At 60.3% G+C, this 21657-nt stretch overlaps 1 protein-coding gene across 1 annotated transcript in view; it reads right to left on the bottom strand.

Moving 5' to 3' along the window:
* Window positions 1-11621: 11621 nt before the first annotated feature.
* Window positions 11622-21657, bottom strand: part of TSPEAR (thrombospondin type laminin G domain and EAR repeats) — a 132462-nt gene continuing 122426 nt past the window's right edge. The window contains exons 10-12 of the mRNA XM_069474902.1: window positions 20386-20573; window positions 13847-13948; window positions 11622-12323 (exon numbers count right to left, since the gene is read on the bottom strand). Coding sequence (XP_069331003.1) covers window positions 12170-12323; window positions 13847-13948; window positions 20386-20573 — 444 coding nt within the window. The 3' untranslated portion in view covers window positions 11622-12169. The remainder of the gene's footprint in view (window positions 12324-13846; window positions 13949-20385; window positions 20574-21657) is intronic.

Genomic DNA, 21657 nt, shown 5'->3' with positions numbered 1-21657 from the left:
GTGGTGTAGAGCGTTTGGTGGGCATCGCTCTGCCCACCGTCCAGACGAGGAGCTGGCCTGGGTGACGCGGTGCTTGGAGGACGCTGACCCATACAGAAACTGGCGGGAACGCTTGCACTTCCAGTGAGTACTAGAGCCAAGTGGCACCCTGGGGTGTGGGGGTGCTGGCATGGCGCCAGTGTGGCCCACGTGGCACAGATGGGGTCAGCACATGGCGGGTGTCCAGGTCCAATGTTCAGAGGAAATAGGAGCCAACAGAGTGGATGTCCTGGGCTGGGGGGTTTCTGCAAGGAGCCCAGAAAGCTCATGCTAAGGATGTGTGGGTCGGGGGCCAGCGGCGTCACTGGCTCTCTGTGGGGCAAAAGGGATGTAGACTCCTTTGATAAATGCAGGAGCTCGCTGCCTGGCCCGTTTGCCTGGCAGGCATGACCCTAGATCGGGGGGAGAGTGTGGACCAAGGCCGACGTGGAGGGCAGGGTTCTGCCTCTGCCCCTGTGTTCTGGGGGGTGCCGCCAGGCTCGCCTGGCACTTTGGGGGCCCCTCCCCTGCTGCCAGGGACTCTTCATTTGCTCTTTCCCCAGAATCAGCCCAGAGCCTGGATCCCACCCTAACATGGCTCTTCAGGTGGGGCCCGGGCAGTGTGGGGGGCTCCTTCCCCTGCCCCGCCAGACTCCCGCTCAGCTCCTGCTGCCAGGAGGGTGGGGTGACGCCAGAAGGCTCCTCTCCCTCTCCCCAGCCAGGTCCCCAAGCTGCTGCCTTCCTGGCCTTTCTGGGTTCCCCCAGGACCCAGGGGAAGCTACCGCCCCTCTAAGGAGGACCACAGAGCCCTCAACACTCCGGGACCCCGAAGCTCCTTCCTGCTCATTGGTGCCCCCTCTCTGGTGTCTGGAATCCTTGGGGATACCCTCCTGGGTGCATCTGTCCCTTCCCTGCCCCGACCTCTCCCCCACGAGGCCTGGGACCCATGCCCGAGACTTGCTAAGAAGGGTAGTGGAGCCCCCGAGAGATGACTGGGCCCAGCCCCACCCTTCCTTGCAGCCCACACGGGAGCAGGGACGCCCTGGCCACGCTGCCCCCGGTGGACCCTCGGGCTGACTCAGCCCCTGCTCCCCATCCTGCACTGCCTGATGGGAGCTTCTAGATCTTCAGCAGCCATTGGGACAGCCCTGCCCCAGCTTGGCATGCAGCGACGGTGATGAGCACGTGACAAAGGGGATGTCTCAGTGGAGGTCCCAGCCTCATGGGACATGGGTGACCCTGGGTTCATTGTCATTCAGGTAAGGGGCCCTCATAGGAGCTTCAGGAGCACGGAGGGTCAGCGCACGACCAGGCCTGACCCCATCTGCAAAGGCACTTTGCCATGGAGGGCTGTGAGTCACAGGTCTGGAACCGGGGCGGGGTGCCCCGGGGCCCTCACGGGAGGAGGAGGGGGAGTCTGCAGGTGGACCCTGGGGCAGCCCCCACTCAGGGTCTGTGGCTGGGTCCCCCTGACTTCCCAAGAGTGGAGATAGGGAGGGGTCATGTTTCTGGGGAGGCTTCAGGCAATTTCAAGGCCAGAGGGAGGTGAGGGGCGGTGAGAGGCTCCTGGTACCCTCTGGGCCACTGGGCAGCCAACATCTCCCCCACCCTTTGGCCGGGCCCAGGCTCAGCTTCCAGCTGCACAAGTTCTCCAGCCTCACCTCTGGGTGCTCCACAAGCATCAGGGGACCCACAGCCCCAGCCCAACCCTAACCCCAACCCCAGCCCTAACCCCAGCTCCAACCCTAACCCCAGTCCCAACCCTAACCACAACCCCACAACTCAACCCTAATGCCAAACATAACCCTGACCCCAACTGCAACACCAGGACTGTCCGGATGTGCAGGGGCTGTCCCTGGGCTGGGAGACCATGGAGGGCAGGGAGGACAAGGAGGCTCCCAGCTCTCTCCCTGGGGGAGCACCAGGAGCCCTCCTGCAGGTCCCTGAGCCGGCTGGCAGTGGGAGGGGCACAGGCTGGAGGCTGCCAGGCCGTTGCATGGGGGTGCTGGGCCCCCATGGGGGGGGGAAGTGGCTTCTCTCAGGGAAGGGCCCTGGAGGCGGGAATCTGGCCCTAAGGTACCGCCAGCCTCCTCTGCAGGGGCGTGGGCAGGAGAGAAGCGAGGACCCCTCCCACCACAGAGCCGGAGCCCACAGTGGGCCTGCAGGGAGGGCGGGTGACAGTTCTCACTGGACGTGAGAGTGGGCATGAGCACGGGTGTGTTTTCCTTCCCTGAAGGCGCCAGCAGGCTCTGGCTCCGCCCAGGGCACCGGGCGGGAGATGGGACGGGTCTGGGCTGAAGGCAGGGAGGGCCTGGCCGGCGCCTGCTCCGCGTCTGGCTCCCTTCACACTGGGGGCTGGGAAACGTGCGGTGCGCATGGGGATGGCCACCTTGGACAGCTCCCGGTTGTCCGCCAGGGGCTGGGGCCCCTACAGCCCGGGCAGGAAGTGTGAGGAGGCCGCCTTAGGCGTGCGGAGCAGGAGGTGTCGCTGGGCGCTAAGCCGCAGGTGGCTCCCCTGCACCCTGAGCGTGGCGGGCGGGGCCTGGGCACTCCCGGCCCACCCTCGTGGTGGGCTCGGGCTGGCGCTGCCCCATCTGGCTCACGTCCTGCTCCCGGGGCTGCGGGCTCAGCACCCCGTTCCCTGCTCCTGCGCTGTTCTCGTGTGATCTCTGCCCCAGCCAGCCGCCTTGGCACGAGACTTGGTTCTGAACCGACTTCCCTGGGGAGTGAGGCAGCTGTGCCGCTGGCCCAGACTGTGACAGAGGCGGAATATTCCAGACTCGTGGCAGCTCCCCAGCCGGTGTCTGGTGTTGTTTCTCCTGGAAGCTCCGTCTAAAGTCCGATCCTGTTGTCCTCTCGGCCATTCTGTGAACGCCGAATAAATCTTTCGCTCCGCTCAGCAGGGGCGATTCTGTTGTCTGCAGCTCTGCAGCTCGTCCCAAACCCCGAACCTGCCCCGTCCCTGCAGACCTCGCGGCGTGGCAGACGGCCCTGCGAGTCCACAGCCGCTGCAGCCCCCGAGAGCTGCAGGGTCCCATCCTGAGCCAGCCCCGCAGGGGCGCAGAGCCGGCTTGTACTGGCTCCAGCCGGCTCATGACAACTGATTGTTAAATTTTTAGGAATTTTTGAGCCAGTTGACACCATGATGGTAGCTTGAAGTTGACCATGGCAGGAGTCTTTACACCAAGGAAATCGGCGAATGCTGCCAACCAGGACTCCCACCCTCCTGCCCCCCGGAGGCCATTGGTGTTCACCTGCGCACCACTGCGGGGGGCTCTCCGTGTGGCCGCCTCCCTGTCCCGGGCGAGGGTCTCCTGAGACCAACGCTGTGCAGGCTCTTGGTCGGTGGCAGAGTGTGCACCCATGTCTGGGAGGGCGAGGGACGCATTCTCCGTGTGATCCGCTGCCCGGCCCAGGACGGGATCTGCTCCTCCAGGGCTGCGGCTCACTAGACCCACCTCCCTCCGTGCCTGGTGCCCCCACAACCCGACCCCACCCCCAGGGCCCTGCACCCCCTCCCCCTCCCCCTGCTCTTCTCCTGACCCCTGCTGCCCCCGGCTGCCCTGCCTGGCCACCTGTGCCCTCGGAAAGGCCTGGGTGCTCCCACCTGCCGGCCCCACCCGCGCCTGGGGTGGGGGAGGGGAGAGCTCACCTCCACCTGCAGCGACTCCCACCTGCCGAGGAGCTCCTGTGGCGTCGCCAGGCCCTGCCGTTCCCCGAGCGGACAGAGCGCCGTGGAGAGCCTGGCCGGCCTCTCGGGAAGGGCCTCGCTCCCCTCTTGCCAGCCCAGGGGGCCTCTCTGCGTGGCGGGGGGCAGTTTTATCCCAGCAGAACGTGTGGTTCAGTCTTATCTGCTTCTGGAAAATTCACGGTGCTTGTTGTCCTGTGGGGGTGATACCCCGTTGCACGGGGGCACCAGTTTGTTTACTGGTGACTTTTTACCAACGTCTGCATCGTAACGTTGATGGCAGAAGGTTCCGCACATTCCGAGGAGGAGGAGGGGCTGCGGGCCCACTGCACCCACCCCAGTGTCCAGCTCTGCGCAGCCGCGTCCGGTCCCTGACACAGGCCGCCGTCTCCCTGCAGATAACTTCGGGCAAATCCTGGACCTCACAAATCTCATCTGCAAATGTATCAACAGGAACCTTTAACATACAGGGACTCTTACATATACGTATGAAATATAAACACCAAACCAAACCATCGTGGCACCTGCGACCCCGCCTGGCGGCTGCCCAGCATCATCCATTTGATGTCCCTGTCCCCCGCGTGTCCCACCATGTTTCAGCTCGCTGGTTCGAATCACACCATCCCTGGGGCCCAGGTGACATGATCAGTCACTGTGTCTCTCAAACCCCCTACGTCACGGGCTCCCCGAGGGCTGTCGGCCCCCTTGCCATGTTCTGTTGAAGAAACCTGCAGTTGCTCCTGGTTTCTGCCCCTGCGGGGGAGGGCCAGGAGGGGGTAGGGTCCTCTGGAAGCGGGACAGGCAGGGACCAATGGCCCCTGAGCCCCCAGTAGGCACTGGCCCTGCCAGCACCTTGGGTTTAGCCCCATGGGACCCATGTCTAGCTTCTGACCTAAGAATTCTGAACTAACAAGTGTGTGTTGTTTAGGCCACCAAGTTGGTGACAGTTTGTTACAGCAGCGACAGGACACTGACACGTCTCCCCCTGTGAGAGCCGCAGTGGTCAGAGCAGGCGGCCCTCGCGCTCCGGGGTGCCCTCGACACTGTCACCGAGTCTCCGTTCTCGGGGCCGGGTGACCTGGGGGCTCACATCGCCTCTGAGGCCTCTCTCCCTTTCCTGCAGGACCAGAGGACCCTTGGGAGGGCGGCCTGGGCAGGCAGGGGGCAAGGTTCGGGGTGGGGCGGTGCCACCGGCCTCTGGGACCCTCACTCGCACTCAGGTATGTGTCAGGCACACGCGCACACACATGTACACACACACACACACACGTGTCCACTCTCACTGCACACACGCCAGGCGCATGTCACCCCACTCATGCCTGCTGGGGAAGCTCTAAGTGGGTGAGACTCGGACCCCGCTGCACCAGGAGTGGGAATCGCAGCAGTGACCCTCGGGGGCTGGGGGGGCTGCCCACCCAAGGGTCAGCGTGGTGGTGGCGCGTGGCCAGCCTTGCTCTCGAGAACACCTAGTTCACTGCGGTGACGACGGCCTGGTGCAGTCGCCTGTTTCTACCTTCAGATGAGACGCCCGAGACTCCGAGGTCCGGGGGGAGCGGGCAGCTCAGAGGGGGCTGCTCTGGGGCAGGGCTGGGCGGGGTCCCAGCTCCGACGCCAGGCCTGGGGAGCCTCGCTCTGAGCCCGGGCCCTGGAGGCTGTCACAGCAAAGAGCCGCGTCCCCGTTTGAGCGCCAGACGGAGGAACGGCCTGTGCGTGTGGCAGAGCAGGGCTCTGCGTCTGTGACCATGGCAACGACACTGCCCGGAGGGAGCAGGCGCCAGGCGCCCAGGACACCATCAGAAGTGCCACGTGTGGCTTTGGGTCCGGCTGCAGGTCAGCAGGGCCGACCCCCAGCTCCCCGGGGCTCTGTGTGGAGGGCGGCGGCATGGCCCACCCAGGCGGGCCTTCCCGAGGGGCCGGCTGCTCCGGGACAGGAGGGGCATTGGAGGGAGGCCACACACACAGGGCAGGGGAACAGCCCAGGGTGAGATGGACAGTGGCCGCAGTGTCCACGCGCAGCCCGGTCAGGATGCTGATTCCGGGGACAATGTCGGCAGCCAGCCCTTGCGGAGGGACTGAGCCCGGGGCGGTTGGGTCACGTCCCAGGTCACATGAGCGGGGAAGACCCCAGCTGGGGTCGGGACCAGAGGAGGCAGACGGGGTTGGCTACCCAGGAGCCTCACAGCCAGAGCCACAGTGTCAAAGGACAAGCCAGGAAGGTCCCCAAGGAGGAAGAGCTGCTGTTAGTGACGTGTGACTGTACGTTCACCCAAGCTGTGCGGTGGCGGGGGCTGACTGACGTCCTGCTGCCAGTCCTAACGCTGTGCCAGGCCACTGGGACTCCGAGGCCCAGCCTGGCCCAGGCCTGCCCCTCCCCCTTCGCCCGCCTCCCCCCTCCCCCACATACACCTGCGGCCTTTCAGGTCAGCTCGGCCCCTGCGGGCCTCTTGCAGAGTCACTGGGCTCTGGACTGGCCCCGGGGCCCTCGGGTTCAGGGCTCCGGGTGCCGCTTGGGCCCAGGCGTGGGCTCCCAGCACAGCTGCCGGCACTGCCCCAACCAGGCCCCGCAGGGAGCCCGTCCTCGCGGGAGCAGCTGGCGTGCTGGGCACCGGCCAGGGTGGCAGGATGGGGGCTGCACGGGACACGGGCGCTGCCAGCAGGCGGCTCTGCCTCGGTCAGCTGGACTCAGTCCCCGCAGGCTACGGCAGCGGTGGGTGGGCTTCGCTGTAGCCGCTGGCAGGGCTGACGGGATCAAAGGCTGGGCACGGAGCCTCCAATCTCCACACCTGCGGGGCCTGTGCACCTCCACCGAGGAGTCACTTTGACTCACAGCCTGTCACTCTGGAAGTCACGGCAACTGGGACGAGGACTGAGGTTTTCTGAGCGAGTCATTTACCTCCCGTCACCAGAGAGACGTTCCACTCTGTCTCAAGGCACAGCAGCCCCAGGGACAAGGGTCAGGGAGGGGACACTCCTATTGCCAAGCGTGGCCCCGGGGATGCCGCAGGACTCTGTTGCTGGTGTCACGTTCGCTCGATGGCCGTGGCGTCACTTCCTGAGGTTACGTGTATTTCCGACGCCTGGGCTCTGCCGAGGGCTGTCCGCGGCGCCCTGTGCCGCCGTCGGGGGCTGTGCTGGTGTCGGGGCCGTGCCGGTGTCGGGGCCGTGCCGGCGTCGGGGGGCTGTGCCGGTGTCGGGGGGCCGCGCGGCGTCGGGGGCCGTGCCGCCGTCGGGGGGCCGTGCCGGTGTCGGGGGGCCGCGCGGCGTCGGGGGGGCGTCCGCGTGCCTGGAGCACTGACCCCAGGAACGAATGAAGCCCTGGACACGCCAGGAGCGTCACTGATTTGTGCTGGTTTTTTTCAACTTTACTTAATTTTTAATGACACGAGGCTGCATATTGCACAAATACAGCCACTAGGTACCCTCCCTTTCCACTGACTTCCATGGTTTTTACCTCTAAAAAGTTTTTCCCCCGAAGAGAAAATTCTACTCTGGAATCTTATTTCCAGCATTGGTAACGTTAACTTTTCTAGAACTGACGCCATCGCAGGCTTTGTTCGCTGAGCTCTTCAGTAGGATTTAGTACGCGGAGGCCACGTGCTCCTTGCTTCGACAAAGCAGTTTCACCGGCTCACTCTCCCCGCGGCCCCTGCGAACCGCGCATGCGCCAAAAGGGGCCGCACCGCATTTCGACTGGAATCGCATAAAAGCTGCGCGTTAACGCGGGAAGTTCCGACACCGTTCGGACACCAGCTTGAAGACCTGCTTAAGTCTGTGCCCTGCGGCTGACTTTGTGGAGTCCCAGACTTGACTTCTGGGGAGCCAGGTGGCTTTGCCTGGGTGCCTTCCCGCACGAGGACTGGCGAGCTCTGCGGCCCGCACCGCCAGCAGCGCGGAGGGGAAACGCCGGACACCGCGGCGCCGATGAGGGGGACGCGGGACAGCAGGTGCCGAATGACACTCGCCCAGGACAGAAATCAGGCGGGTGGGCTGGGAAGCGACTCGAATGGGGCACGAGGGAGTGTTCTGGGGGATGGAAGTGCTCCTCACCCTGCACGAGGGACAGCTGCGGGGTGTGTGCAGTTGGCAAGCTCACTGGGCTCATTAAGACCTGTGCATTTCAGTGTATACGGAGTAAATCAAAATTAAGTTAAGTAAGCAAAGATAAGGGCCCCAAATTAAAAGTAATACTTTAAAATCACAAAATAATTGGCAGGCCTTGCTGAGATGCCCTTGCTCTCATTCCCAGTTTTATAGGACCCCGGCACGGGTGCATCGGGTTTAGCCAAGGGCTCTCCTGATACTAGCCCATCTCTCCATTAATGGAGCACCTCTCACTGGGCACCGATAGACTGACTTGTGTCCCCCGGAGTGATGCGTTGAACCCTGGAAACCCAGTGTGAGGGCAATGCCGTCTGCCAGCCGGTAAGAGGCCTCCCCCGGAACCACATCAAGAGCTGGGAGAAATGAGTGTCTGCTGCGGAAGCCCCCAGGTGGTGTTTGGTTGTAACAGCTGGGCTGTTTCAGGCAGCAGTTGTGTGGTGTTGACAGATCCGATTAGCTCCTGGGTGGGACCAGGTGCCCCATCAACACAAGGAAGACACAGGTGCACCTGGAACACGTGTTGTGTTGTTTGTGTCTGTGCATGTGTGCATATGTGTGTGCGTGCACACACACGTGTTTGTGTGTGCATGTGTGCACACATGTGTTTGTGTGTACATGTGTATGTATATATGTGCATGCATGTGTGCACACGTGCACACAAATCTGTGTATGCGTGTGCATTTCTATATGCACACACATGCATGTGTGCATGTGTTTGTGTGTGTATACGTGTGTGCATATGTGTGCATGCATGTATGTGTTTGCATGTGTACTCGTGCATGTGTTTGTGTGTACATATGTACTCGTGCGTGTAGGTGTTTGTGTGTGCATGTGTACTCATGCATGTGTGTGCACATGTATATGTGTGTGTGTGTGTGTGTGTGTGTATGCATGTGTCCAGCTGGGGGCAAAGGTGCGTGCGGGCCGTGGGGAGCTTAAGGGAAAATGCAGCAGTCTCAGCACTGGTGAGCAATGACCTCAGTGAAAATAAATAAAATTATTTTGTCGGCAGTTGTCTGCAGAGGGCCCTGGCAGGACGGTGACCAGGGAGGCGCAGGAGCAGGCAGGGCTGTGCCCGGGGTCTGTGCTCGCCAGGCTGCAGGAGGGAGGCCTGGGAGCAGGGACAGAGGCAGAAACAGAGGCCAGGGCAAGTCGAGTCCAGGAAGACGGCCTCAAAGGAGCACGTCCACGGCGGCTGTGAGTGCAGGGTCCTCATGGTGCTCACTATGGCGAAGACCCTGGCGGGGCTTCCCAGGGACTCACAGAAGACGCCCGGCCCAGCGAACTCCGGAGTGTTCCGTGAGGAGGTCACCAGCAATCCTGAGCGTGTGGCCACGGCGCCTCGCATGTAAACTGACAAGGAACAGCACGCCGCTTGTAAACACGTGTCAACAGAGACAAAAGCCAGAAGTGCGATCTTGGGAAGAGGTAAATATTTTGAAGTTCTGTACATTTCAGCCTCTGGTTTGCATTCGGAATTTTAAAAAAATCTCGATGACAGGTTTTGGTTTCTCCTGTGTGTGTCTGGCCAGCAGCAGGCGTCCTTCCATGGCGAATGGGCCGAGAGGGTGAGCAGGGCGGGTGCGGGTCCTCCGAGGTGCCCGCTGTGTGGGTGGCTCAGCTCCCCGGGCAACTGGACGCCCGGTGACACCCCAGCACGTCGAGGTCACTCCACAGAGAGAAGCTGTGTGGGGTCAGGGCTCCGGGAGGGCGGGACGCAGCGGGATTCCGGAAAGCTCCCGATCCACCCCTCCCCCAGGGGCGACAGAGGCTCAGAGGCGGGGACTTGGCAGGTGGGACTGATCCCAAGGCCCCTGGACTCCTTTCCTGGGCCGGCTTGGGCCCGTGTCCCTTAGGACCCTCCAGGAAGCACAGTGTGCAGGGGGAGGAGCTCACCGTGCGGACTGGCCTGCGGACGGCGGAGGCTGGGGGGCCGAAGCCTGCGGTGTGGGCGGCTCACAGCCCAGGAGCACAGGTGAAGGCCACAGGCCACCTGCGGGAATCCCTCCTGCCAGGGCAGGCCGGGCTCTTTGTTCTCTTCAGGGCTTCGACGGACTGGACGAGGCCCACCCTCAGCGTTACCCAGCGCCCACAGGTGCAAAAACTAATCTCATCCAAACACGCCCTCCCGACTGACACAGGCAGGCCGGGCGCTCGGTGGGCCCCACCGTGCTCCCAGCCTGGGTGGCCTTCTCTTACCTGGTGTGGCGTCCCTGCCCCCAAGGGCACTTCTGGGTGTCCCACCAGTGGAGTGACCCCCAAGATGACCAGCCACTGCCCCCCGGGGCTGCCTCCCCAAAGGGCCACTCTGGGCCCGACTCCTCCACTTTCCTCCCTCGGCCCTGTGCTGTGGCCGCCCGGCCCCTCCTGCACCCCAGTAAAGCCCGGAACCCCAGGCGGACCCCAAGAGATGTGGCTTGTCCTCCACACCCCTCAGGTAGGGTGGGGAGACTGAGCTGACAAAAACCCAGGCCAGCCAGTTGCCTCTGAGCTTTAGATGGTGACACTCTGCCAGTCTAAGTATGTCCCATGTGATGTTGGGGACACACTGACACTAAAGAGGAGCACTCACTGGTTTTCTGAAATTCGAATCTAAGTGGGCACCTTGTATTTTTACCTGGTATCCTGGGCCCACCCTCCTGGGACAGCAGACCCAGGGCTGTCACCGTAATCCACTGGCCCAGAGACACTGGGACAGCGAGGCTGGGGGGCAGGGTCCAGGCGGGGATGTCAGACAGCCCTTGAGTAGTCAGGGACCTTCCGAGACGCGTCCTGGACTCCGCAGAGCCGGCATCACTGCAGCCCCCGAGCAGAGTGTGCAGGGTGCGCCCGGAGGTCCCTGAGATGTGCTGTCCTCTGTCTCACAGCGCAGGTTTCCTAGTGGACCACGCTGGTCAGGCCACTCCGGGGCCCAGCGTTGGAAGCCAGTGTCAGCCTGCCCCACCCCCAGTGCTGCCGATGACACTGAGGTAGGATGAGGGCTGGAGGGACAAGTGTCGGCAAGGACAGGTACATCCCAGGACAGCAGGGCCAGGTCCTTATGGACAGCAGGGACAGGCCCATGTGGACAGCAAGGACAGGCCCTCGTGGACAGCAGGGCCAGGCCCTCATGGACAGCAGGGCCAGGCCCTCGTGGACAGCGGTGACAGCTGCTCTACAACAAACCCCGCCCTGGCCCAGCCCAGCCTCCCTCTCAAGGGCCAACCCGGCTCCCAAGTCTGTTTCCCCACTGCCGAAGCCGCCTTCCCCGCCCCTCTCCCCGTCCCCTGGCTGTGTGCACCCACAGGGCCTTCCCAGCCCAGCTTCCAGCACGGACACTCCCCTCTGCCCTGGAGGCCTCCTGGTGGCACTGCCACCCTCCTCCTCCTCCAGGTCTAGGGCCGTGCCATCAGGCCTGGGGGCCACCCAGCCAGGCAGGAGTCCTCGCGCCTGGTGCAGGGTCGGGCGTTAGACACCGGAAGGGGCCGGCAAGCGCTTGCCCAAGAGGGCGTTCTGAGTGCCAGCGGTCACCCATGAGGCCAGCTGCAGGGACCAGGAGGTGGCCGCCTGGAGCATGGCCAGGGAGGCAGGCCTGGGCCCAAGGTCAGAGGTCCCTGTGGATGGGGGTGGGGTGGAGGGACACATGCCAGGCCGAGGCTTCTGATTCCTGACCTGACCCGCCCCTAGTGCATTGATGGGTAAACTGAGGCTGGGAGGGAAGAGGCCCCTGTGGGGAGGTGGGGGGCGGGGAGGTGGGCTCGCTGCCTGGCTGGTGACGAGGGCTGCGCTCACGAGTCACTGCTGAGTCCCCACAAGAAACAGGAAGGAGCCGTGGGCTTTTGTAAAGAGCGTATGAATATATTTCCGTGTAGATACAGCACAATAAATAGGTGGCAATGGGCACGTCGAGCGGCAGCACACGGCTCTCGCACGGCTCTTGCACGGCTCTCGCACGGCTCTCGCACCTGGCGCCACAGCAGGAGCGGCTGGGTGAGGCTGACGCCGTGGGACGTGTGCCCGAGCCCCGTTGTTTCTGAGGTAAAACTTTATGGAAACTCTTCCCTTAGGGCGAGATCCCTGCTGGCCGGGCTGGCGGGCTGGCGGGCTCTGTCTTCAGCCTGGAGGACGCAGAGCCACCTCGTGCAGCAGCCGGGCGGTCACCAGGCCTGCGGCTCGGCACAGCCACCTGCCAGGCGGGAGAACCCGACGTGGAGAGGACGCCGTCCCCTCGGGAGCAGGGGCCACAGACGGCCCTGCCTGGGCCCCGCCTGCTGCCCACCGGCTGGCCCAGGCTCGGCCCGCCCGGAGGTCCAAGGCCGCCCGGGTAGGGAGTATTGGGGTCCTGCCGGCCTTATCACCCGGTTCCCGGCAGCCCGTGGCCCCTCAGCGCGTCCTCAGCCGCAGGACCCTGGACAGGGGCTCCTTGGCGCTGGAGTAGATGAGGTAGGAGCCGGCCGAGGTGTTGAAGGCCTCCCAGTCCCTGCAGCCGAAGGTGGGGAGGCTGTGCACCGCCACGAAGCCCTCGTAGCCCTGCCACCTGCGGGACACAGCACCACGGCCTTCAGTTCCACTGGCACGTTTGCTCATTTTGGCAAAAACCGTGCCCCTTAGCACATGCTGGCCGGGCCCGCCTTCCCCGGTCCTCCTTTTCAAACATTTCTTGGCCATCTTTGAAAATGTATCTTTTCACATGCATGTTGAAATTATTTCGTCATGTTGAAAAGTCTACAGCAATAAATGTCAAAGTCTAAAAGAAAATTGATTTTTCTAGTAAAATTTAGATGATCAACACTGCCCCAAAAGAGGGGGAAACCTGCATCTCCCGTAGCCGTGGGAGAGACTGGAAACACCAGGCACGAGATGCTGGAACCAGCCCCGGCCGCGCGCAGCAGCGCCTGCGGTCCCAGTACTCTGGGAGGCCGAGGTGGGAGGATCGCTTGAGGCCAGGAGTTTGAGGTCACAGTGGGCTGTGATGATGCCACTGCACTCCAGCCAGGGTGACAGAGTGAGGCTCTGTCTCAAAAACTATATAAAAATAAAAATAAAATAAGTAAATAAAATAAAAAGGTACCGGGCTCAGATGGTTTTATAATGGTTTCTCGTCAAAAAAGAGAAGGAGAGAGAAGCCTGTTATTCAGCCTGTGCCGGTGCGGTGCCCTTAGGAAGCCGCAGCGGCGTTTGTGAAGTCAGGCTTCATCTCACACTGGACGAGGCAGCTCCCAAAAGAAAACCACGGGGCAATTTCATTTCCTGGTACGGGGGTGAGAATGTTCAAGATAAGCAGCGGAGAGCCAGTGGCATAGTAAACGGTTACACACCGTCACCAAGAGGCATCGGTTCCAAGAATGCCAGGAAATCTCTCATCGTAAATCACTATGTCGACAGCCGTGGAGGAGCCACACACATGCCAGCAAGTGCCGGCGGAGGCCGTCACCTGGCACAGGACGCACTGGCGCGGCCCAGGGCAGCGTCGTGTCGAGGCTCAGACACGCCCGTGAAGTCTCAGCACGGCAGAGCGCCGGCCGCTCCTGCTGCGGCCCACGGCTGCTCCGGGACTTCTAGCCAGTTAAGCAAACCAAATAAGCAATGAGAACATAAAAATTAAGGAGCAGAGTTGCCTTTATTCTCAGCTGTGACTATGCTCCTAAAGCCCATGAGACTCTTCTCAAGAAAAACGATTAGGAGTGATAGGATAATTCGGTTAGGTGGCGACACACAGAAATTGATTGTCATGCTAAGCCACCGCAAATGAAACCTTAAAACCCTATTCATTATGCTTACAACACTTGAACAACTAGAAATAGATGTGCCAAGAATGCCCCAGTGTCTACAGGAGGAGAGTTAAGCGACTGTGTCCACATAACCGCGTCTGCGCCGGACCCCGCGGCTGCCCGAGTCAGCGCCAGGACTGCGGTGGCTCAGCCCAGGGCGCGGCCTTGGGAAACTACCTTGGCCCCACGGGCTGCGACTCACTCTGAGCCTGTGGTCACCTGCAAGGGAGGGTGAGCCCCCAAGGGGCCCAGGTGGTGAGGGAGGATGCCGGCCCTCGCCGCCCCTTACCTGTAAATAATACTGTTCACCGAGAAGGTATTTCCGTCGAAGGAGTTCGCGACCACCAGGAAGTAATCTTCTCCCACCGAGAAAAACTCCCAGTCCAGCGCGCTGTGGGAACAAGCGAAGGGATGTCAGGGCACAGAGCTGGGGCGTCGCCAGGGGACGGGGGCTGCGCTGGAGCCCACTCTGCTGGGTCCGGAAGTCGGGGCCGGGTCCCCCCTCCGAGATTCGCAGAGCAGGAGCTGGGCCCGGGCGGGAGGGTTTTCTCAGTTACGCAGCGAGCCATCTATTCCGGACAATGCAGGTTGGCTGTTGGCTTAAAAATACTTTTTAAAAAACTTTGATTATGGTAAAGCACACATAAAACTTAGCATTTCAATCATTTTAAGTGCACACTAAGTACATTCCCAGTGTTGTGCAGCCATCACCACCGTCCACCTCCAGAACTCGACATCTTGAAAAAGCGAAACCCTGTCCCCGTCAAACATTAACTCCCCTCCGCAGCCCCGCACCCGCCGCGCCACCGTCTCTGTGAGTCCGGCCACTCAGGGGCCTCAGACACGCAGATCCACGCAGTGTTTGTCCTTTGGTGACTGGATCTTTCCCCGAGTCCCCTCCATGTTGTAGAAGGTGCAGAATTCCTTTCCTTTTTCAGGCTGGACAATACCCCGCCGTGCGCACGTTTTGCTGATCCGTTTGTCCGGCGATGACACTAGGGCTGTTCCCGCCTCTCGGCCGGGTGCACGGCCCTGCTGACCACTGGGCTGCAAAGTCCACTTTTAAGAGGTTGAAATAATCAGAGAAAAAGTTCTGGGCTCACAGCCCCCTCTGAAGGCAAGAGCTTGAGGTCACAGCCATGAGGTCACCGACCTGGAACCCTGGCTGCCCCCAGGATCAGGGACCCGAGGCCCTGCTGACACACAGGTGTTCTCCTGTACCTGGAAGATGTTTCTTGCCGCAGACCTACGTGCTGTGTTCTGTGTTGGGCGAGAGCAGGGTGGGGACCTTTCCAGGGTGGGGACGCATTAATTGTGCAGCAGTAAGGCCACATTCGAGAAACTTCAGTTAGATACACTTAAAAACGTACATTATTTTGTAAAAATCTAGCAACTTTGTACTTAATAATTTCAAAAAGTGAAAACTATTTGTGAATTTTAAAGTGATCTAACCTTTTAATGGCTCTGTGGTTGTGCTCGCTGTTGGAAAGCGTCTGAGTACGTGGCCGCAGCGTGGGGGCTGCAGGTTCAGTGACCCTCTAGATGGGCACCCGTCACTTGGGACCCGAAGGGCGTCTGGATTGGGGTCGGGCAGGAGAATGTAGAGTCGCAGCAATAAGTGGTCGAAAGGCAAGAAGGCACTTTTGGGGCATGTAGCGGAAGGCGTCGGTGTTGTATTGCATTCTTTCCACATTTCAATTGCATCTTTCTTAACATCAAACAATGACTTTAAAATGTCATCTCCTGAGAGCTCAACCAACTCCATCTGCAGTTCTGTAGGTGCCTTGGTGACACCAACTAGCTGAGGCTGAAATGCTAATTTGAGTGTGATGTCATGATTCTCAAAGTCAGTGACCCTTTCATTGTGTTCTCCAACTAACAGGTCTATAACAGCTGCACGTTGTTCAAATGATTCGCATACACCATCCTGCTCATCAGTGACCTCTGCTAACTGGGGAAAATGTCCGTCCAAAATTTCCTTTTGAAGAAGTGTTTTGAACAAAGACAGCTTTTTTTCAAACTGTTTGGATTTTTTTGTCACATATCATTTATAGACTTAGTTTTACCTTGCAAAGAAATATTCAAGTCATTTTGATTTGACCTGATGTCACACAAAAATGCCACATTCCTGTAGAAATCTTCTTTCAGTAATTCACATTGTTGATTCTGTTCTTCATAAAATTTAACTATCCACTCTCACAGAGATAGAATTTTGGCCAACACCTGTCCTTGCAATAGCCAACGCACTTTAGAAAGATACGGCAAATCCACACTGAATACCTCTTCCTTCAACTTTAGCATGTTACGAACTGACAACGCCGTGTTGCATTTGCACGAATATAGTTAACAATGCTTACAACTTGTTGCAAAGCGTCACTTAAAATAGTAGCTTTAGCACAGAGATTTTGCTGATGCAAGATACAATGAAAAGAAATGAGAGCACCTGGATCTGTTAAACTTGAACGTTGTTGAAGATACCTAGTCCCCATGTTCTGTTTGCAAGAGTGCCCAAAGCGAGTAACTCTTCATAGCAAAGAAAATCTTCTGTTATGACCCGAATGAAGTATAAAAACTGCGCTGACTCAGTAGTATCAGTTGATACATCCAAAGCGATTGAATAACATATATTTTCCTTTTGAAGTACTGCATGAAGTTGTTCTGTTAAGTTGAAGGCTAATTCATGCTGCAGATCAGTTATGGTTCTCCTTGAAAGAGGCAGTTGTTTGTACTTTGAAACGTTGTCGGGCTCTAAGCATCCTATGACTTTGACAATGCATTCTTTCACAGTTTCTACATCACTGAATGGCCTCCCTTTTCCCCCAAGTATATAAGCTACTTTATAAGTAGCTTCAGTGGCATTATTTCCAGGTCCTGTGGCTGCTTGGAAGAATTGTCTTTGCTTTTGCTTTTCATCTTTTAATTTCTGCAATACAACCTTTCATACCTCTCTAATTTAAAATATTTGGTCCTTATGAGTGTGTTATAATGTTGATGAGCATTGGATTTCTTTAATGTTGATATTGCAGCAGAAGCAAGCAAATCATCTTAGTTTTAGCAGAAACTAGATAATATTGCAATTCCCAATCCTCATTAAGAAATCTGTTTTCTTCCTTCAGCGTTCTCTTGGTCTTCTTTGACATGATGGGCTGTTAAGCAGACAAAACTAAAAAATACTGTCTAGCTGGGCAACTATCCACAAATTCCACTTCACACAGAAATGCAGTGCACTGTTGTCAAAAGCTGATAACAGACTGGCGAACTCGACCCCCAGCCCCGCGTGGTAGCGGCGCCAGCCAGGCAGGGGAAGTTAGAACTAAACCATGAGCGTAGCAGCCGTCAATTTAGCCCTCATGGCTTACTAATGTTCTAGCTGTTGCCGGTCAATCTGGGAGGATTATTTCATTGAAATTTATTTTATTCTTTGGTATTTTAAATATGTTCATTTTAAAAATGAAATAAAAATATAAAAGATGAACAAGAATGTATTAATAAAAATGAGAGGATGTGTTCTGTAAAATTTGGATTCAGTCAAAAGGCTGCACTCAGGGACCCAGAAGGCACATGTGGCCTTAACAAGCTGCAGGTTCCCCTGGGCGAGAGCCTGGCCCGTGTTTGCCGGGGGGGCGTCTGCGCTCAGGGCCATGCGGTTTCCGGGACCTGGTGGGCGGCTGCCCCAGACCCTGCCGCTCCGGGGGGCCCTCTGGGCCGTCAGCCGTCGGGCCCACATCTCGTCTCTGCCTGACACCTCTCTGATCACTGCAGGTCCCGTGCCTGCTCCAGAGATGAGGAAACTGAGGCAGAGGCCATGCAGCGAGCAGGGCCAGTCTGAGGCGAGGCCGGGCAGTGCCTCGTGTGTCGGCCTCAGGCTGTGGCCAGTCCAGCAGCAGAGGCCCCTCATGGTCGTGGCTCATCTCTGGGTGCTTCCCGGTGGGACATCGCAGGGGTGATGGCCAGGGCTGGCCTCCAGCAGGTGCTCAGACAGGACCCGGGAGGGGACGGACGCTGGAGAGGACAGGGGTGGGGCAGGGGCTGGAGGACCCCTCTTCCGTTGGTCAGGACCCCCCAGGCCTCCACTGTGGTGGGCAGCGATTCGGCCCCGCGGTGGTGCCCACACTTGCTCACTGGGGGCTCAATGCACCCGCACCCGTGCCCTGGTCTGGGGTGCGGCGGGGCAGCGTGTCGGCGCGATCCACGCGAGAGTTCCTCGCTGGGAATCGAGTTCTGAGCCCGCGGAAGACAAACCCACGGCGACGTTTTCCTGCGGGACGGCGGGAATGACTGTGGGCTGCACCGCGGCGTGGCCAGCAGCGGGCTTCGGTTGGAGCCCAGGGAAGGACAGCACGCGGCAGGGGCTTCCTGTTCCTGCCTCAATCCTCGCCGCGCACTCGGTTACGCTGCTTGCGCCCGCAGGAATCTGAAGGATAGTCTTGTTCAGAATCACCCTTTGGTCAAAAGGTGGCAACAACACAGACACTCGTCAAAGGACAAAGGGAAAGTTGAAGTGACACCCACATGATGTCGCGTGGCTCAGCCACAGTGAGGATGGAGGCGCAGACGCAGTTTCCAGCGTGGATGAGCCTGGACAACAGGACGCTGAGGACAGGAGCCAGACACAAAAGGCCACCTAGTGCATGATGTCACTTACACGGAACGTCCAGGACGAGCAGGACATGCGCAGGGACGGAAAGTGGCTGCTGGCTGCAACGGCTGGAGACAGGGGGTAGGGAGGGCAGGTAAGGGCGTGGGGTTGGGAACATTCTAGAATGCCTAGAACATCTGTGGATTTACTGAAACCACTGAATTGTAACAGACACACAAACGCATCACACCGTGTGAGGGCAGCTAGAGCCAGGATTAACACGGCCACGAGATCACCCGGCTGCCCTGGGAAGGTTTTCGTGGTGTCGCAGGGTGAGGCCACGTCACAGCTGCCCGGACGGAGGAGGGAGGAGGACGCGAGGCAGAGGTGCTGGGGGCTGTGCCTCCGCACAGTGACCCACTTTGGAGCTTTCTGATGTGATCCCAGCAGGGTTTGACGGCGCTTATTAAACACCGCTTTACTGTCTGCGAACTTCATCAGCGAGTTGTCCCCGCCGCCGGCCAGTGGCCCGCGGCTGCAGATGGCACAGGCGCGTCCCCGTGTCCGCCGCTCCCGCAGGTCCAACTGCAAAGGCACCTGCCCCTCAGGTTCTCGGCCGGCGTCGTCTCCATGGGGGTGTTTCCCGCTACAGTTAACCGCGCTCATTCTCAAACGTCTTTGTTCTAGGCTTCATTCTGAAGTGCCTAACCTCCCTGCTGATGTCACAGTCACTCTGGGCCGGAGCTGACCCTTGAGGACGTGGCTCTCGGGAGGGAGCCGAGGCTGGTGTCCGCCTCTCCCGCCGGCGGCTGACCAGGGCCCCGGGCAGCTCGGCCTGAGCCCCCAGACCTCGGAGCCAGGTACCTCGGCTCGCTCTTTTGCTTCTCTATTCTGAGGGTCATTTTCTCTTCTTTAATTTTAAAAAATTATATGAGTGGCTTATTAAGTTAACATTGTATACATTTGCAGATGTAGCGGTTCAGAAGTCGTGGGGTATAAATGCAAGGTCCTTCCTGACCTGTGTGCTCCCCGGCACCCACCATCCCTGGGCGGCACTGCTGACTAGGGTGTGCCCCCAACCCACACGGACACGCGGCTACGCACGCAGGCGCCCTGCCTGTCCTCCCGCACTGGGCCGGGTCACATCGCTGGTCCTCACCTCGCTTCTTGCCGTTCATCCTGGAGACTTTCTCCCTCAAGGTGTCTAAACCTATTCATCGTTGCTTCTCGGGCTGCCGCGAGGGCCCGGTGCCCGGGAAGGTCGTGAGCAGTTACCGAGTGGAATAAGGAGTGTGAGAAACCAGGGGGACCTGGGGAAGCTGCCGCTGCGCCTGGGGCTGGCAGGAGCGCTGGGCTCCCGCTCTGAGCCATCAGGCCTGGCTCTGCGGTCCGAGTAGAGCAGACTGCATTGCAGTTTCCCTCACAGCCCCCAGAACCCCCAGGGGGAGCCCTGTGCAGGCCGGTCGTGGGTCCTCGGCACCCAGCGTCCCACACGCGGAGCCCGCACGACCGTCAGTGGTCCCGCAGAGCCGGCCCACCTGGCACATACTGACCCAGCCTCCCTCCTCCCTGCACACACGTCTGTGTCCTGGCGTTGGGAGGAGGCCGACTGGGGGGGGGGAGGGAGTAACTGTGTCTGGAGGTGACCAGAGCGGGCAGGCTGTGGATGCACAGTCAGGACACCTGTCTGAGGCCCTGGACCTCACACTTGGCCGTGACACGCAGACAGCCGCAGCTGCTTGAGCCCTGGTTGCCCCCTCCGGCCTGCACTGCCGGACGAAAGGAAGCATGTGTGCAACATGCTAAGCTCTGCGCGCGGCGCCCGGCTCTGGGAACAGACACGATGAGGCTCAGGGCGGCACCGCCTGCTCTGGGCCGGTCTGTGCACGTGGACAGTGGGGAGCATGGTCCCCAACAGGCCGGTCTGTGCACGGGGACAGTGGGGAGCATGGTCCCCAACAGGCCGGTCTGTGCACGGGGACAGTGGGGAGCATGGTCCCCAACAGGCCGGTCTGTGCACGGGGACAGTGGGGAGCATGGTCCCCAGCAGGCTGGTCTGTGCACGGGGACAGTGGGGAGCATGGTCCCCAGCAGGCCGGTCTGTGCACAGGGGACAGTGGGGAGCATGGTCCCCAGCAGGCCGGTCTGTGCACGGGGACAGTGGGGAGCATGGTCCCCAACAGGGCGAGCGACAGGGTGGGGCCCCGGACCAGCTCCGCCCTTCCCGTCAGCCCAGCCGCGACCCGTACCTGCAGGTGGGGATGTCCTGGAACTTGACGAAGGTCTGGGCGGTCACGTTCAGCTCGTAGATGACAGAGTTGATGACGTAGGAGTCGTTCTGCACTTGCACTTCCGTGTCATAGCTGTGGCTGTTGGCGACGGCCAGGAAGATCCTCTCCCCGATGTGGAAGACCTCCCAGTCCGCGGCGCCGAACGTCTGCCCAGGAGCACGGGGAGGCCTGAGCGAACGGAGCTCCTCACACGCCCTGGCGCAGCCGCCGGGAAGACGCGGGTCCCCAGCACGGCCCAGTGCCCGCCCAGCTCCAGGCGCCAGACTCGCTGCCCCCGCCGGCAGCCTCCGGGCCACCACTCCCTTCATGAGCGTTAGTGCCAACTGCGCCCGTTCCCAGAGACCATCTGTGCCAAGCGCTTCTTAGCACTCCATGCCCATCCTGCCCAGTGGCCCAGTGCTACAGCCCCGTCTGCTCTGCCACCTCCTCCAGGGAGCCCACCCTGACGTCTCCAGTCCCGGCTACAAACACAGAAGCACCGTCGAGGCCCCTCCGTGTTTCCTACCACACGTTTTCCCCGGCTTTGACCCCACAGACAGAGCGGCCTCCCTGGGCTCCTGTTCTTGTTCTTCCATAAGTCACTCATCACCCGCGGGGCTCGGGGCTGCACTCTCACCCCAGTGGTGACCTGCAGTGAAAGTGTTGTCACCCCCTGGGGCCGCATGGGCTGCTGTGCACCTGGGGCCCACGAGGGGGAAGTCTGTGTCCAGCACCTCGGGGACGGGGGTGGCCGGGATTCAGCCCCAGGCTGAGCACGGAAGAGAGAGGACCCAGGGCAGGAACACAGGACACGCTTTCCTGGGAAACATGGGCAGTGGGGACAGGGGCCCCGGCAGGCTGCGCAGTGGGCAAGCGCTCTCGGGGAGCCCCTGTGCCGGGGCTCGGCCCCCCCTCAGCAGAAGGGCCAGCGCCGTCTGCTCCCGCAGCTGGTGGGGCCGCGGACTCAGGGCACATTCGCCTTCTTCACTTTCAGCTTCTGTCCCTGGGGGAGAAACTTATCTTCCACCGACCTTCCTGCTGATGACAGCTCTGAACTCCGGGGGCAACCCTTAGGAAATACACTCACTGCTTCGGGGCCAAGCAGGCAAAAGGGGAGGGGGTGCGGCCCCGAAGGAAGAGACCCACGCTGCGTGAGACCCCCGTTTCTCACTTTCCCTCTCAGGACGCTCCCAGCCCACGCGGCACTCGGGGACCGCAGCCATCGGCTTGGCCACAGGACTCAGAGCAGAG

This window comes from Eulemur rufifrons, chromosome 7 (genome assembly GCF_041146395.1).
Source record: "Eulemur rufifrons isolate Redbay chromosome 7, OSU_ERuf_1, whole genome shotgun sequence".
Lineage (NCBI taxonomy): Eukaryota > Metazoa > Chordata > Mammalia > Primates > Lemuridae > Eulemur > Eulemur rufifrons.
This window is presented reverse-complemented; position numbering and strand designations above follow the sequence as displayed.